At 38.9% G+C, this 16,098-nt stretch overlaps 1 protein-coding gene across 1 annotated transcript; it reads right to left on the bottom strand.

The window, feature by feature from the left end:
- Positions 1–12,103: 12,103 nt before the first annotated feature.
- Positions 12,104–14,930, bottom strand: LOC148020239 (putative LRR receptor-like serine/threonine-protein kinase RKF3). The gene has a single exon (XM_087700568.1). It carries the CDS (start codon positions 14,092–14,094, stop codon positions 12,229–12,231), a length of 1,866 nt encoding a protein of 621 aa, XP_087556694.1. The 5' UTR covers positions 14,095–14,930; the 3' UTR covers positions 12,104–12,228.
- Positions 14,931–16,098: the final 1,168 nt, after the last annotated feature.

Here is a 16,098-nt window from a genome sequence, read left to right on the forward strand (position 1 = left end):
AGGGAGCTAAAGAAGCAGAGTGAGGAGCTGATCATGCTCAGTTGAGTTGTGATACTATGATAAAATGTCAGATCTAAAGTATGACAGGAGCTATGGAGGTTGGAAGATAAAGACTAAATTCATATTGGCATGGACAATGAGTAGACAACTATTACACAAGTGAATTAGGTTCCAAGATGGAAGCTTTGACTCATAAAGAAAATCTTGTGTATTGGACTGACAATGATACTAACCGAAAGAGGAAATCATCATGATATTGTATTCATCATTATGAAAGTGATAGTCAAGTACAATGCTTTATAGAAGTTGGGTTGTTCTACTCTCCTCATCACTATGCATATGGGATTCAGGACATCTCTTCCTGGAGCATAAATCATTTGTCTATTTCTCAACATAAGCTCCAACCTCCAACCTTCATAGCCATGTGTGCGAGAAAAGAGAAGAGAAGAAGGAGAATAAGAATAAGAGAGGAGAAGAAGAGCTTCTCCATGGTCCCTCACTCTCATCCTCTCATACTCTCCCTCTCTCACACTCCCCCTCTCCCTCTCTCATGCACAAGAAGGAAGCAAGAGCAAGAACAAGAAGAGAGCTAGTTTGCACACACACCAAGAATGAGCTTATTCATTCACTTTTTGACTTTTATGCATGCCCTTCTTCCCTTGGTGACCCAACCCATTTTCATGACTGGCCACCAGCCTTGGTCCTCTTTTCCACTCTTCTCTTATTCTTTCCTATTCTCATGGCTCCTTTACATGTGCTTTTTTATTTACAACTTGCACAAGAGGGAGCTTGGCACTCTTTTACAAAGGGATAAAATGTGCTTTATTTCTTGTGTGCCTTGTTCTTGATTTTTAAAATTTCTTTCGCGATTCTTGGTCTTATTTTTCTAGTGGGCTTTCTTTTTATACTCCTTCTTAAGTCTTCTTTATGCCTTGTGTTGTTTTGCACCTTGTTCGTTCCGAGGTTAACAATGTAGCTAATGGTGGTGAATGAGGAGATTAGCACCAAAATATGTCTCAATGTTCCCTTACATTTGATTTAAAAAAATGATGCACAAGTGAACTTTATTACATTGAAAATGTGCCCCATAGATGTGGTATTGGGTTGTTAGTATGGATTTTTCATTGCTTTATATGGATTTTGTCTTAGGGATATCTCATTGATTTGCAATGAATCCATAATCATTTATATTTTCAGCTTATCACAGCCAAGAAACTTTAAAATAAGCTTAGAAAGAACTCTAAAATATTTGCATTGCACCTAAATAAAGAGGTATTATATTATCCCAATGAATCAACAAAGCTATTCTTAAGTATAAAGACTTATTTTAGATTATTATAGCTTTGCCTCCTAAGAGAGCAATTGATCGCCCCTATAGATTTGGAGTCTCACTCAAAACCAATGAATAATCCACCCTAGGTTGTCTAAATGGGAGCATGAGGAAGTTGCCAAGCAAATCAAAGAATTATTGGAGATGGGATTCATTGAGCCTAATTCTCTACCCTACACATCATCAGTCTTGTTGATCAAGAAGAAAGATGGTTCTTTTAAAATATGTATTGATGATAGACTCTACAAGATCATAGTAAAGAATAGGTATCCCATCCCTAGAGTAGGTGATCTAATGGATAAGCTTGAGGAGGAAAAGTATTTTATGAAGATAGACTTGAGATCAGGCTATCACTAGGTTTTTATGTGAGAGAGAGTGTGAGTGAGTGATGAAATTAAAATAGCATTTAGGACTAATTAAGTGCTCTACCATTTTTTGCTTATGCCATTTGTGTTGACTAATGTTCGAGCTACTTTCTAGAGCCATATGAATAAGATACTATAGACATTCCTCTTGAAATTCATATTGGTATTCTTTGATGATATTCTTATTTACAACAAATCATTGGAGAATCGTCTACTACATATGAAGAAGGGATTTTAAATATTGAGGTACCACATGTTGTTTGCTAAGAAGATCAAATGTTCTTTCATGCAGATAGAGGTAGAATACTAAGGACACATTGTCAATGCGAAGGAATCAAGATTAACTTTAAAAAGGTGCAATGTGTTGGAGATTGACCAATTTCTTTAAATACTACTTCCCTTCATGGATTTCTTGATTTGTCATCATTTTATTGTAGATTTATTAAGCATTTTACAACTATTTAGCTCCTTTGATTGATAGACTTAAGAAGGAAGCTTTCTTTTGGGATGTCATTGTTGATTAAAGCTTCAATAAATTGAAGGACTTACTCACTTCTACTCCTATTTTGGTTTGCCCAAAATTCTCAAAAGGAGTGTACCATTCAATGTGGTGGTAGTGGAAGAGGCATACATCATAGTTTTGTTAAAGGAGCATAGATTTATTGTGTCTGAAAGTCGCAATCTTACAGTAAAAGAGATGGCAATGAATATTTATGACCAAGAGATGTTGGCTATTCTTCATCCAATAAATAAATGGCACCATTATTTATATGGTAGTCGATTCACGGTTAAAAGTGATCATATGGTTCTTAAGTATTTCCTCCCCCAAGCAGCATAGATGGGTGGCTACACTATAGAACTATGATTTTGACATTATTTATGAGGGGCAAAGATCTATTAATGGAGCATATCTTTAAATTGCATGGATTACCATAGGTCATTGTTCATGACAAGCATACCAAATTCATGAGCAATTTATGGTAGGTGGCAATGGAAAATAAATTAACTCCATCTATAGCATAACATCCTCAAACTAATAGCCAAACAAAATGAGTTAATAATTGGTTTTGGAAACATCTCTTAGACATTTCTATCATAATGTACATCATGTGTGGGACTCATGGCTACATTTGGCTCAGTTTGCCTATAATAATTCTACCTATTCCAACATTGGTGTTTCTCTCTTTGAGGCCTTGTATGGCTATAAAGTGCCACTTCCTATAGTCCTATTCAATTAGAAGATTAATATGCAAGGCAAAGAAGAGTTGGATTGTATGCACACCCTTCTTTACTACTGCAAGTTAAATCTCAAGAAAGCCTTAGAGCAGATGAAGTTTCATGCTGATGAGAAGAGGTGTCCCATGGAGTTTCAAGAAGGAGAGTTAGTATTGATAAAAGTGCATAAGTCTTGGTACTCTACTTTGAAGGATGGCTTAAGCAACAAGCTTGCATGTAGGTTTTATGGAGGGCCATATAGGATTCTCAAGGGAACAAAGACTTGGCTTACTGTTTAGGACTTCCTCCCTCTGCGAAGATTCATAATGTCTTCCATATCAGCTAGCTAAATCCTTTTCTTGACAACCAAGTTGATTACACTTACCTCTTGCCTCTCTTCTCTCAATGGATCACATTTTTCCTAACTTCATGAAAATTTTCCAAGCCACAAGTTTGCAAGGAGATCAGGTCTTTTATCCCAATATCAATTGTTATGATGCCATCTTATGGCATTCTTCAAGCTTGAAATACTCTCTCAAATACATGAATGACTATCTTTGAGAGTTTATTGTGGTCTTTCAAGATTCCAGTGAGGATTTTTGCCCTCTGACCTCCTTAAGTATTCAATGACACTCAAAGCCTTTCACAAATGATTAAGTTATTTTTGTGAAAATCACACACATGCATTCTTCAAGAGGCTTATCACTTAGGAAGCCAGAGCATATGGATATGATCAATATGGCATTGAATTCCTCTCTTGAATGGTGACATTTGTGTTGGTGCTCAGTGAATGTGAGGATCCTCTCTAGTTATAGTGAATGTTGAAGAGCAAGTGGGAGGATTGTTGAGAGATGCCCTTGACCCAAAGCTTTTATCACTAGACAAGGAAAAAGAAGAAAGTGGGAGGATTGTTGAAAGATGCCCTTGCCCCAAAGCCTTTACCATTGCACAAGGCAAAAGAAGAAGCCAAGGCTGCAGAGAAGAAGAAAAAGATCTAGTTATTATGGTCACATGAGAGCTATAGTGGCCATGGACACTAGCTTGGGGAGCATCTCAAGTGAACAAGAGGACCCACCTGCAATCAGTGTAAACTATTGTATTGATGGCATGAGCAAGATCTTCATCAATAACAATGAACTTGTTTTCTCCATGATGTGGAGAAAAAAAATTTGGAGTGAGAGAGGATGGGGTATTATCAATGCTTGTAATTTCCAATGAATTCCCCCTAGTATCAAAGGACCTACCCATGGAGTACATCAATCCATGGCTTGAAGACGTCTAGGATGCAATTGTGGCTCTTGGGAATACCATTGACTTAGAGGAGCAGACTTCAATTGGCCCTTAAGAGTTCAAAGCAATGCAAGCTATTTTGATGGTAGGCTAGGTATCCCTCAAGATAAAGAGTGGCAAGCCTTGATGAGTCTTAGTCCTTGGAAAAATCCTTGAAGGTTACTATAAATGATGAGTAGAAAGTGTAACAATCATTCATCTAGAGATTTTGTTTCACTATGAAAGCTATTGTGAGCTAACTTATTAAAATGCAGGTTGTACTTGACGTCGATGAATTTGCAAGTTAGTAGAAGGGATAGGGAGCTTTCAAGAAGGATGCCTCAATAGTACACTACAATGATTGTATTCCAATTGGTGATATTATCATCATTCATGTTTCTTTCACCTTGGACACATAGACCCAACTCTCTTGTTTGAAGGCCGTGTCAAAGGTACTATATGCTTCCACCATCCCCTCAAATCCACATAAGATAAATCATGTGAAGAATGAGCTAGTAAAGCACATATTTGACACACACATATGTTGGAGGATGTTGCAAGTTGTGGTGTCAAAAGGGCCATAGAGGTGAGTGAGAGGGCCACGGAATGCTATGACTAGTTTGTTGCCCAAAACCAAAAACTAATGCCAAACGGCCCATGAAAGAATCAAGTACTTGAAGATAAAATAAAATTTGTACTACTTTCCAAAAATCACATGAGCCTTGAAAAAACAAACCTTGTAATCTACTTTTTTTTTTTTTGCACAATCTCTCTATGTTGTTAATATTTTTTATTTTTTATTTTTAAGATGAGCATAATATTAAAGTTTTTTACAAACTAAGGTTGTGTTAAGCTTGGTAACGATGTCAGTGAAGCAAACTGATGAGAAAAATATATTACAAAAATAATGTGAATAAATTTATTCCAAGTTCTTGGATGGCCTAGAATTACTCTAAAATGGCAGAAAAAAGCCACAAATGCCCCAGAAGGTCTACAAGCACCGCAACCTACCATAGTAGTGTCCTCCCAATATGCATATCATGGTAGGCCAAAGTACCTGAAGCCTCTTGGGGCATTTAATTTGGTATTTTTTGCATTTTAGAGAAGTTCTAGGTCATCTAAGCACTTGAACAACATTTTTTGAAACTCATTTTTGAAAATGTGCATGTACTTCGATGTTTGGATGCAACACACTTGGTTTGTTGAGTTGCCAAGGAGAAGATTAAACACATAATTTTAAAAATCTAAAACATTGATTAAGATTGGATAGAAACACATTAAGCAACTTTGCATAAGAGAATTCTCATCCTATTTAATCATAGTGTTTTTAATTAATGTTTCACTTCAATATACCAAATAGGATTCAATAACTACACCATCATAAGTAAGCAATATGAGCCATTTGATATTATAAAAAGCAAAGGTTTTTCATTACATGTCAAAGTATACAAAGTGCGTTGTGTTGTAGTGGGTACTACGAATATTCTAATCACTCTTTTGGCATTTCTAAATTTTCTCCCCTCTTAGCCTTCTGGCTAGTTGCATGTCTCTCTACACAATAGTGACATGCTTGGCACGAACTATGCATAAATATGCATTCTCAAAAGTTCCAACAATATGAGCTTATTAGGCTTTCTACATAGCCTCTAGTGCTAGTACTTGCATGCAAAATTGATTTCCATAGGGCTAAAGGATTTCCTTCACTTTGTGTGAAGGGCACTTTCCTTATCAACAACAATTCTTTGCTCTTTTGGTACTTGCATATTTCCTTAAGGACTTTCAAGTAAGAATCTTTTCTATGCTTTAGATTTTTCTCTCAAACTCGTCCGATTGGACCTCATTGTGCTTATCAGTTCTGCACTTGTTGGGGCTAAGGTTGGGGATGATCGATCAAGTTTAATTGTGGAGAAATGATAAGGGAGTGGGAGAAGAAAGTGCTCTAGGATGCTTGGTTTATATCTTGGGCATTGCATAGCGCCCTTATCACCTCAAATGTCTTTCAATTACAATTGATACTTGCCCCAGGCTTATTTATCCCACTAATGGGGCTATCAATATTTTTGTCCCCTTCCTCCCTATCTTCATCCTCACAACCATTTTTGACCTCACTATCATTATTTCTAAATTTCTCATTAGTAGAGGTATTGCCCTCGTTCATATATTCCTAATTGTTGTTATTGTCACCCTCCTCTTCCTATCTTGCTTCTTTATCTTCAAAAGTATCTTTGTGTTTATGAGCTATTTTCAAAGACTCCAAGGTTGATTGAGGGTGGGTCTCTAGACCTTTGGATTGATGAGGGGAGGGAGGACTGCTAGATGAGGAAGTTGTGATGGTGGAGCTGGTCTACTAGGCTCCTTTCCTAGCCATCATTGCATTGGTGAATACTTGGCCTTGGCATTTTTCTAATTGTGGATATTGTTGTGCATTTGCTTAGTGCAAGATATGAGGTTGATTAGAAGAGGAGAAGGGAGAATAAAGAGCAATGGAATTGTGAAACAAAGAATGAACTAAAGAAGAAGCTCTATTTACATGAAACTTATTGAAAAGTGTTTAGGGGATTTGCACATGGTTTCACATGCATGCCCATTTTGAACATTTCCTTCATCTTCTCATATACCATGATATATGTGTATTCACTGTAGATGTGTTTCGCTACCTTTCTTTGTTATGTGCTTGAATAACCTATTTGACAGTTTTGCCAATGCAGTAGCCTTGGCATTCTCCAATGTGATAGAGCAGTCGAAGGTGTATATGTAAAACCAATTCAACATTTCTACAAGGTAGCTAGTTTTGACACAACCACCTCCATAGATAGCTAGTCTTGACACAACTACCTCCATAGCAAGTGAATATTCGTACAAGGTAGGTAGTCTTGACATGACCACCTCCATAGCAATTGTTCTTAAGATATGCATCATGATACTAGTAATGGGTCTTCTCTATACCTTGGGTGCTCCACATTTCCAAAGGCCCATACTTCTCTAAAAAACATGATCAATGAATGTATAATATGCGCTACAAAAGTATGGGTCATTTAACATTAAAATCGAAATGCCAAATTATACCAATTAAAAAGAAAACATTAGTAAAGTAGAAAAAGTAGCATATAGTGGTTGATGTTGGTTTCTCCCCATGCATTAACAACTAGCTTTGTAAAATATTTGACTCTACGTTATGGAATTTAAAGTGTAGGGTTGTCCATTAACTGTTAGTAATGAATTATCAAATCAATGCATCCACTCTCATAAATAATGCATTAACCTACAATTACAACACAACTATAATAAATAAAAGAGTGAATCCAATACCAATTGTGGGCAATAAATCAAGAAAAAGTCAAGCTCCCACTGCCAAGTATATGCAGCAACAACAAACAAGATATGTAAGAGCAATTAGTAGTGAGGATGTAGACAACCGATACCAAGATTTATCACAACCTCAATGTGTTAGTAAACCATGCATACAATAGGCATAGACATCATGCATACAATAGGTCTCAGGAGGAATAAAAGAGAATTTCCAAATGCACAACTGACTAAGCAAGGGTCACAAAGCTCAATACATAGCCAATCAGTGTGTATACATCACTGGCATCACACTAACAAAGATAGGTGCCAAATCCAAAGCATAAATCAAATTAGCCCATTGAAGAGTAATTGCATCCAAAAAGCATGAAGAGAGCATGTACAGAACTCAATGAGTCCCACTATCTCAATGAAAGAAGCTAATTTTGATAAAGCCCAAAACTCAGCTTGAATGCAATATATCCAAGTAGCTCAAGTGACTCCTAGTAGAACAAAACCAAATGCCAACTGAGCAATATGAGCTCAATACATCATGTACATGACATTCAAAATCCAAGAGACATTAGTCAATACATTCAGCAGTATAAACCCTCAATAGGTCTCAATACTATAATAAGAAATGATCCATTAAATCATATAGCCAAAGCTCAAATACATGTAACCAAGCTCAGATCCAAAACCCAAAGAATTCCATAATCATATCCAAGGGCATACATGACTATGAAGTATCAATACATTGATGTGGGATACCTAAATCAAGTGTAGCATAAGAGGCCATAAACTTCCCTATCAAATAGCTTTCTTCCCAAACATTGTATAATAGTAAAACACTACAAACCTTGAGATATTTGAGCTCAAATGAAGCTAAATAGCACCTTACTACATTATCATAACTTCCTTGCATCATATTATAGTAGACCTGTCTACTACACCCAACAATGGTTGGTCAATGCCACATCCAATGAAGCTCAAACACTAGTTATTAGTGTCGAGAAAGTTGCTCAGTGATCATCCAAGTGTGTCAAGAGCAACAAAAATGAGTAGAAGGCTACCGAAAGGAGTGAACTATGCTATCCAGACTACTTGAAATGATGGTGCAAAAAAAGCTAACATACTTCCTTTGTATTAAGATTATCATGTGTTGATGATATATAAATGTTTCAAAAGCAATAGGACTTAGATATAACATTTAAGTATAGTATTATAGCATATAAACCTCTTTTAGTGCCATTAGAGCAAAATGTAAAGTTAAGGACTAGTGTTGAAAATAAGATAAAAGATCTTATTTTGTTTAGAAACATAGTAGAGAGTTTGACTTATATGGCTATCATAAGATCATACTTGAGCTATGCTATTGGACTTTGAAATAAGTTTATATAGATACTTAGAAAGTCTCATTTAGGTATAGTCAGCCATATATTGAGACATGTGAAGTCCATCTCACATTGTATTATAGACTTCTTAATAATACAGATAAAAATATACAAGTATTTGTGTACACAAATGTAGACTGGACTAGTACTATGTCTGATAGAATATCTGCCAGTGTGGGATCATACTTTCTCTCAGTAGTGTGGTAATTACTTGGAGTAGCAAAAGACAACACATGGCTTGTTTATCAAGTACAGAGACTTAAGTTTATAGATACTGTTATAACAACATTTACGATGATAGCTACAAAAGTTATTAGGTGATTTCAAAAAGATAGTCTTGTTATCACTCGTTGTGACAACATGGACAATATACAAGTGGTGCTAGAAACTCTTTTCCATGCTAAAGTAAAACACATTAAGATGTGTTGCTATTTTATGAGAGAAAGTACTTGTATATAGGCTCGACTCACCATATGCCAACATACAAGATTACGATGATAGCTACAAAAGCTATTAGGTGATTTCAAAAAGATAGTCTTGTTATCACTCGTTGTGACAACATGGACAATATACAAGTGGTGCTAGAAACTCTTTTCCATGCTAAAGTAAAACACATTAAGATGTGTTGCTATTTTATGAGAGAAAGTACTTGTATATAGGCTCGACTCACCATATGCCAACATACAAGATCAAATAACTAACATTTTTATAAATGCCTTGGATATAGAAAAACTTTGAAGATTTCAAAGCTTGCTTGGACTTGCAAAGATATAATTAAGCTTCAAGGTAAGCGTTGAAATGGCAATCTCAACACCTACAAATATTGACAATAAGATTGTCTGATTACATAGATCCGCACATCTAGACTTGGCACATTGGTGGTCATTATGATCTTCACGTAACTACTAACTCATCACTTATTGTATTCAGTTAGTTACACCTACCTACAATTAACATAGTTACAATGCCAATCAATTAATATAGTCAATTATAAACTATTTGACTTAGTAGACCGCTTTTCTTTATGGTGTATCTTATCTATACTTCGTGTATATTATATTGTGTAAGAAAAAAAGAAAGAAAGAACAATAAGAAAACATTTTGACCTCCATCTCTTTTCTTGTGTTTTTGAGAGAGCTTATTCTTGCATGTATCGTGTGTGTTCGATACAGCAACTCAAGCAAGTCTTCCCACCGTGCCATTTGTGACAAGCTTTTGAGCTAAAACATTGAGAGTTTTAAGCCTAGGATTTTGGTAATCAGCTATGCATATATCATTGTGTGGCGATTTCCCCTTCTTGCAGGCCATTGCAATCTCGACATTGGGGGGCGGGGGGGGGGGAGGGGAGAAGAAGAGAATGAAAGGGAGAGGAGAGGACAAACATCAGATAAATAAGATCATAGTAGAAAGGTTTATAGCAGGCATTTGGTTGCCCCCGGTAGAGCCAACACAAAGAACTCAGCATCTTTATGCCCTTACACTTGAGCAAGGTGATAATAAAAGAAACCTGCTGATTTAAACCCCTTAGAAAGAAAAGGAAGCAGCATTACATCTACAAGCAAAGCATGCATCGTCATAATTGTGTCTGGTATGTCACGTCAACCAGACTTAAACTGGATAGGCAACTTAATCTTCAGGTCATCCCCATCAGAAATTTTGAACTCTTGAGGCTCATGGTTGAGGTCACTGCTCTTAGGCTGGAGTTTTAACATTCCCTGCTGGATCACACTCTAAAAGCATGTTGATTTTATCGCAGATGCAAGCATCTTCCTCATAGTCCCGTACATACAATAGAAAAGAAACACCAGAACCAACTAATACATGAGAATTCGAGCGGCAATGCAGCAGAGACAAGACATATGACTGCAATTGTACGTTGCATATGTTGCACATATGACATGTGAAGATGCTTCTGCTGAGTAAAGAACAGGACAGATCAAAAGCAACTGAAACAGCAAATTTTTCATGGTAAGTTGGCAGAGACAAGATGTATGGCTGCAAACATGGAACATACAAGGCAAGCGTGCAGCGTGAAGATGCTACTACGATGAATCAGAAACAATCCAGATGCATACGACTACCATCCTGCAGGATATGAAAGAGACATGAAATGTTGAGATGCTGCTGCCACTAGATCATAAAAACAGGACGTTAGAAGTGATCAAACCAGCTACATTTACCTTTCAGCACCTTGAGAGTTGCTGATGTCATTTGATTTCCAGTGGTCCAAGGACCTCCGTAGGAGCAATCTCCTGCGTGGACCCCCAAGGCATTAAAAGCTTCTTTTTGATTTGAGAACCAAAAGGTGAGCTGGAACAGGGGCCACCCTTTCTGTAGGACTCCAGTTCGGCAACAAGGGAGATGAAAACATGAGAACTATGGATGGAGACAGGAAAAAGAAAGGATTCTGCTATTGTGGGTTCAATGGAATCTTCCATGAGAAACAATGTGAGCCTTCTGATGCAGCCAGCAATGCCACATCTGGGTTTATGTAAGTCCTAACCATGTGAGCTTCTGCAGCAGATTTTTTTTATGGGTGATGAGAAGAGCCAACGTTCATGACAAGCATGGACCATATCTACTTTCAATTAGGTAAAATTCTTTGTATAAAATCCCATCAGCAATAGGCACATGTGCTGCTTCCTTCCCGTTCTTGGAGGAAACCATCTGTCATAGACATGGCTCAACATTCCACTTACTTCCAAGCGTCTTCTTATGCTACACATATAATTACAAGATGAAGAGAGGTGTCTGTGGTATTGTGTCCTAAGAAGCCCTGTCACTACAACTTCCATATTGAGGTGATCAGCTTGATCAAGTTAATTGGCAGTCTCGTTTTTTTAAGCAACAGATTTGCTCGCACCATGAGAAGACTCCCATCTTCTTCTCATGCACATAAGGATGGAATCCACCTCAGTTCCAATGCCAAACAGACATCACACAAGGCTTCCCTACTCGTGATCTCATTCCAATTGCAATTTCTCTACTGGAGGAGCTTATTCCCTTCTCCATGGGATACCTCAGATGGTAGTGCATCTTGCGATGTGTGTGCTATGTTTTTGTGACCCTGGAAGTGTCGTGCAGGTCTTCGATATCTCAGCCATCAACCAAACAGAACAATTAAAGAAATAGAAATACTGAGAGTGTCTTGAAGGTCTTCAATATCTCAGTCATCAACCAAACAGGACAATAAAAGAAATAGAAATACTGAAAAAAAATTGAACAAGACAACGAAAAAGTGCCTGAAACTGCTGATACCAGAATAGCTCTCAAGTATAATAAAAAATAAACCATCTATTGTACACTTACAAGTCTTGTGCCACTTCCTTTTACTATGTCATGGTAATGTGTTAGCAAAAAAGGGAAGATGTCATGTGCAGGTTTTGGTGATTCTGACAGAACTTCCATGAGAACTGAAGGATTGAAAACCCGAGCCACTGGACAATCCAGAACCACACACAACCTGCTCTATGTCATTGAGCTCGAGCGTATATGGAATGGGACGGTCAGGAATCATGGGCAATGGCTGGTCCTCTTCCATAATTTTACGAACTTGATCTAATGTAGGCCTACAAGGTACCTGTGGGTGTGCACATAACAAGGCCAGAAGAGCAAACCTTTCTAGCACATCAGGGGGACCCAAGTTATCCATTGCAGGATCAAAGACATCCATTACTCGACCTTGCTTTACCAATGACCACGCCCAGTCGGTTATGAGCATAGGGCCACCTGACTCAGATGGAGCTATCAGGATCTTTCTTCCTGTCAACAGCTCCAGCAGAACAACACCAAAGCTGTATACATCACTCTTCTCAGTGAGTTGCCCGTACAACACATATTCTGGGGCAACATAGCCTTGAGTACCAGCAACCCTGGTTGTGACATGAGTTGCACCTTCAGGTGTGAATTTTGCTAGGCCAAAGTCTGCAACCCGGGCATTCCAATTGGCATCCAAAAGGATGTTGCTGGCCTTGATGTCTCTATGAATGATGGCAGGCTGCACCTCCTGATGTAGGTACGACAGACCTCTCACTATCCCTAGGGCAATAGTCTGCCTCCTGGGCCAATCAAGCTTGGTCTTCTTGACAAACAGATGATCATACAAGCTTCCATTAGGCATGTACTCATATACAATGATGCGCTGATGCCCTGCAAGATCGCTCTTGTCCACACAGCAGCCCTTCAAAGCCACAAGATTCCGATGCTTCACAGTGCTGATTACCTCCACCTCATGAAAAAATTCATCATCCCCTGCAGCAGATAAATTCTTGAACCTCTTCACTGCAACCTCTGTTCCATCAGGCAGTGTGCCCTTGTACACGTTGCCATAACCCCCACTGCCCACAAAGTTGACCCGGGAAAAATTATTAGTGGCTGCCTTGATCTCATCAATGGTAAACCATATAAGATTAGAATTGGCCTTTGCCATCTTCTCCTTGCTCGACTGTGCATCCCTTCTGTTCTTTGCGGATCTGCGCCTATGATACCAGATGTAGATGAACAAGGCCATGCCAAGTACAAGAAGAAGAGTAACTGCAGCTCCAACTCCACCATAAATGTATTTGGTATGGCTGGGCTCTGTACTGTTACTTAAATCTGCAATGTTGAACAGGCAAGCGGCAACATTACCGCGTGATGCATTAGGGGCTGTGGAGGCAGCATAAAGAGATAAAATGTCTTGGCACTTGTTAATGCTTCCATCAGAGCTTCCTGACAGGTAGGAAGCTGTAGACTGCACAACAATGATGTTGCAGGCAGAGCAAATGCTGAGTTCCTCCACTGAAGCACCAGCACACTGTTGCGAGATGCTGGATAAAACATCCTGGGGAACCACCCGGGTCAAATTCTGCACTGAAGTGATATTCCTGCAGGTGTCTGAGCCTTGAGCTATGGAGGAAGTGGTCAGATTGCATTGAGATCTGACATCAATACCAGGAGCACCCAAGGAGCTCAGCTGCTGGTCAAAAGCATCCCAGCAAGCCTCTGCAGAGACAGCGGGCACTAAAAAGAAGCCTGTTCGTGCAACATAGTCAACCAGTACGAAGTGCAGTCCCTGCACGAAGCTCGTGCAGCGAAAGGTCGAGTTACTGGAGCTCCGGACCTTGTTGCCTATATATTCGAGCTGTTCCAGAAGGGTATAGTTCAAGGGGCAGGATGTTGAGTTAACCTGAGAGTTGACTTGAGAGGCTATGGCCAAAATCAGAGTTAACAAGAAGAAGCAGGAACATGCAGACATTGAAGCAAGCTGTCATGAAGTATCCGAGAGGTCAATTAAGCAGGCTTTCATGAGTCAATGTTAAGAATGAGAAGCAAGGGCATGCATACATTGAAGCAGGCTATCATGAAGTATCTAAGAGGTCAATTAGGCAGCTTTCATGAAACGTCTGACAGGAGGCCATAAATTGTACAACAAATCTCCCAAGTGCATCGGCTCAGGCTTCTTGCAAAAGATTTGACTGATGATAACAATTCTATTAAGGGCATGACCCAGGAACAATACCTCCTGCAAGATGTGGATCTATGCACCGTAGAACAACCTCAGCTTCTCCTCAGTCACACCATCAAAACAGAGAAAGGTATTTCCCCTCTTAAAGCTTATGGTCAAAACCATGAAAAGAAAAGGGTCTCTTTTCTCCTGATGAGTTGATGGGCATGCTCAGAGTTCATTTTGAGCATGTCAATGCTGCTACTGTGATGTTTTCTTCTCGGGTAATTGATGTTGCTGGCCTACAGGTCGTACAAGATATAGACAGGAAACTCGTATTGCCCAGCCTCCTGCCCTACCTCTGCCTCTGCCGCTGCCCTTCCTGTTGCTGCTGCTTTTCCTGCTCTTGCTGTTCACACGGGAAGCCATGACCTATCTGTTGAGAGCTGTAAGCTTCTTAGAGGCTCTCATTTGAAAAGCCCAAAACCTGCTCTGCCCCTTCTTACAAAGGAGGAAAGAGGAGCTGGAAGATGAACAAGCTTTTTAGATGACTGTGGGCTGATTCATCATCATTACAGTCCACCTAGTGCACTTGCTGCAAACCTTTCTTACAAAAGAACAAAGCTCCATGAAAAACTAGTCCCAGGATCACCACCACAAGAATCACAAAAATCTCATAAACTCCAAAAGCTTCCTCTTGGCAACTTACAAGGCCCCAGCAACCATTGATTAAGAGGAAGAGAGGCCCTTGCTTCTCCTAAGAATACAAGGTGGCTTGAATATAGCCCTAGACTTATCTTCCTTTAAATTTCAAAGGTGTTAATATTCATAAGAACAATTCCCTAACTTGTCCACCTCTCCACTTAGCATACATTGGTTAGTATCTTAAGCATACCTCTCCACTTAGCATACATTGGTTAATATATTGTGCATGCGCATGACATAGACACTTCGCTTCATGCATTACATCATGAAAAGCATGTCACATCTGTACTTTTATTTAAATGCAACCACAAATTATATTAAACTCAAAAGTAGAATATTTACATCTTGCCTTAAGGACAAAGCTTGGGATTTGTTTTCCCAAATATGCACGTATTATATATCAACCTATCCTCATGGCCAGGTGCAAACAAGTGGCCTGTAACAATATGGGAGAAGAGAGGTGGCTTGTTGGGATGCCCTTGTCCACTATACTATGTATATCATTAAACAAAGTATTAAAATAGTTAAATGAAGAAGTAAGGGCTTTTTATTTTCTGATAGGTACTTGCTTTTCTATCACTCCTTAATGATAAATTGTCAAAATACCTAAAGAAATAAGTAGGAGATTGTTGATAACTTCAAATGTGCATCTTGTACTGCTTTTGGCTAGAAAAACTCTAGATTTTTATTGCTTTATTTAACATTGCAAAGGTACAATAAATAAAGACCCTCAACTTGCACCATGTCTTAGGCTGCGTTCAAACGAGCGGCGACAAAGATATATCAAAGGGGCATGCTTTTGATGTGGAATTCCCCAAATGGTTGAGACTTTCCTTCTCTTTTTGTCGGACCCACCCTCTTTCTACCGACACCCACCCTCGAAGAGATATATCAAAGGGGCATGCTTTTGACGTGGAATTCCCCAGATGGCTGAGACTTTCCTTCTCTTTTTGTCGGACCCACCCTCTTTCTACCGACACCCCCCTCCCCTCGAAGAGCCTTGGCACTAAGAAAAAATCTCTATTTACCTTCTTGTAATTCACTGTGCCTCCAACTTCAGTGTTCACACAAAGGAGGCGGAAGGTTGGTCATGGTTTGTAGTGCTACCAC

Source organism: Lygodium microphyllum, chromosome 19, assembly GCF_053477565.2.
Source record: "Lygodium microphyllum isolate KBCC chromosome 19, Lygodium_microphyllum_v1.1.10, whole genome shotgun sequence".
Lineage (NCBI taxonomy): Eukaryota > Viridiplantae > Streptophyta > Polypodiopsida > Schizaeales > Lygodiaceae > Lygodium > Lygodium microphyllum.

Bases quoted from the DNA above. Each gene is read 5' to 3' on its own strand.
- LOC148020239 (XM_087700568.1), bottom strand. From the start codon at position 14,094: ATGTCTGCATGTTCCTGCTTCTTCTTGTTAACTCTGATTTTGGCCATA.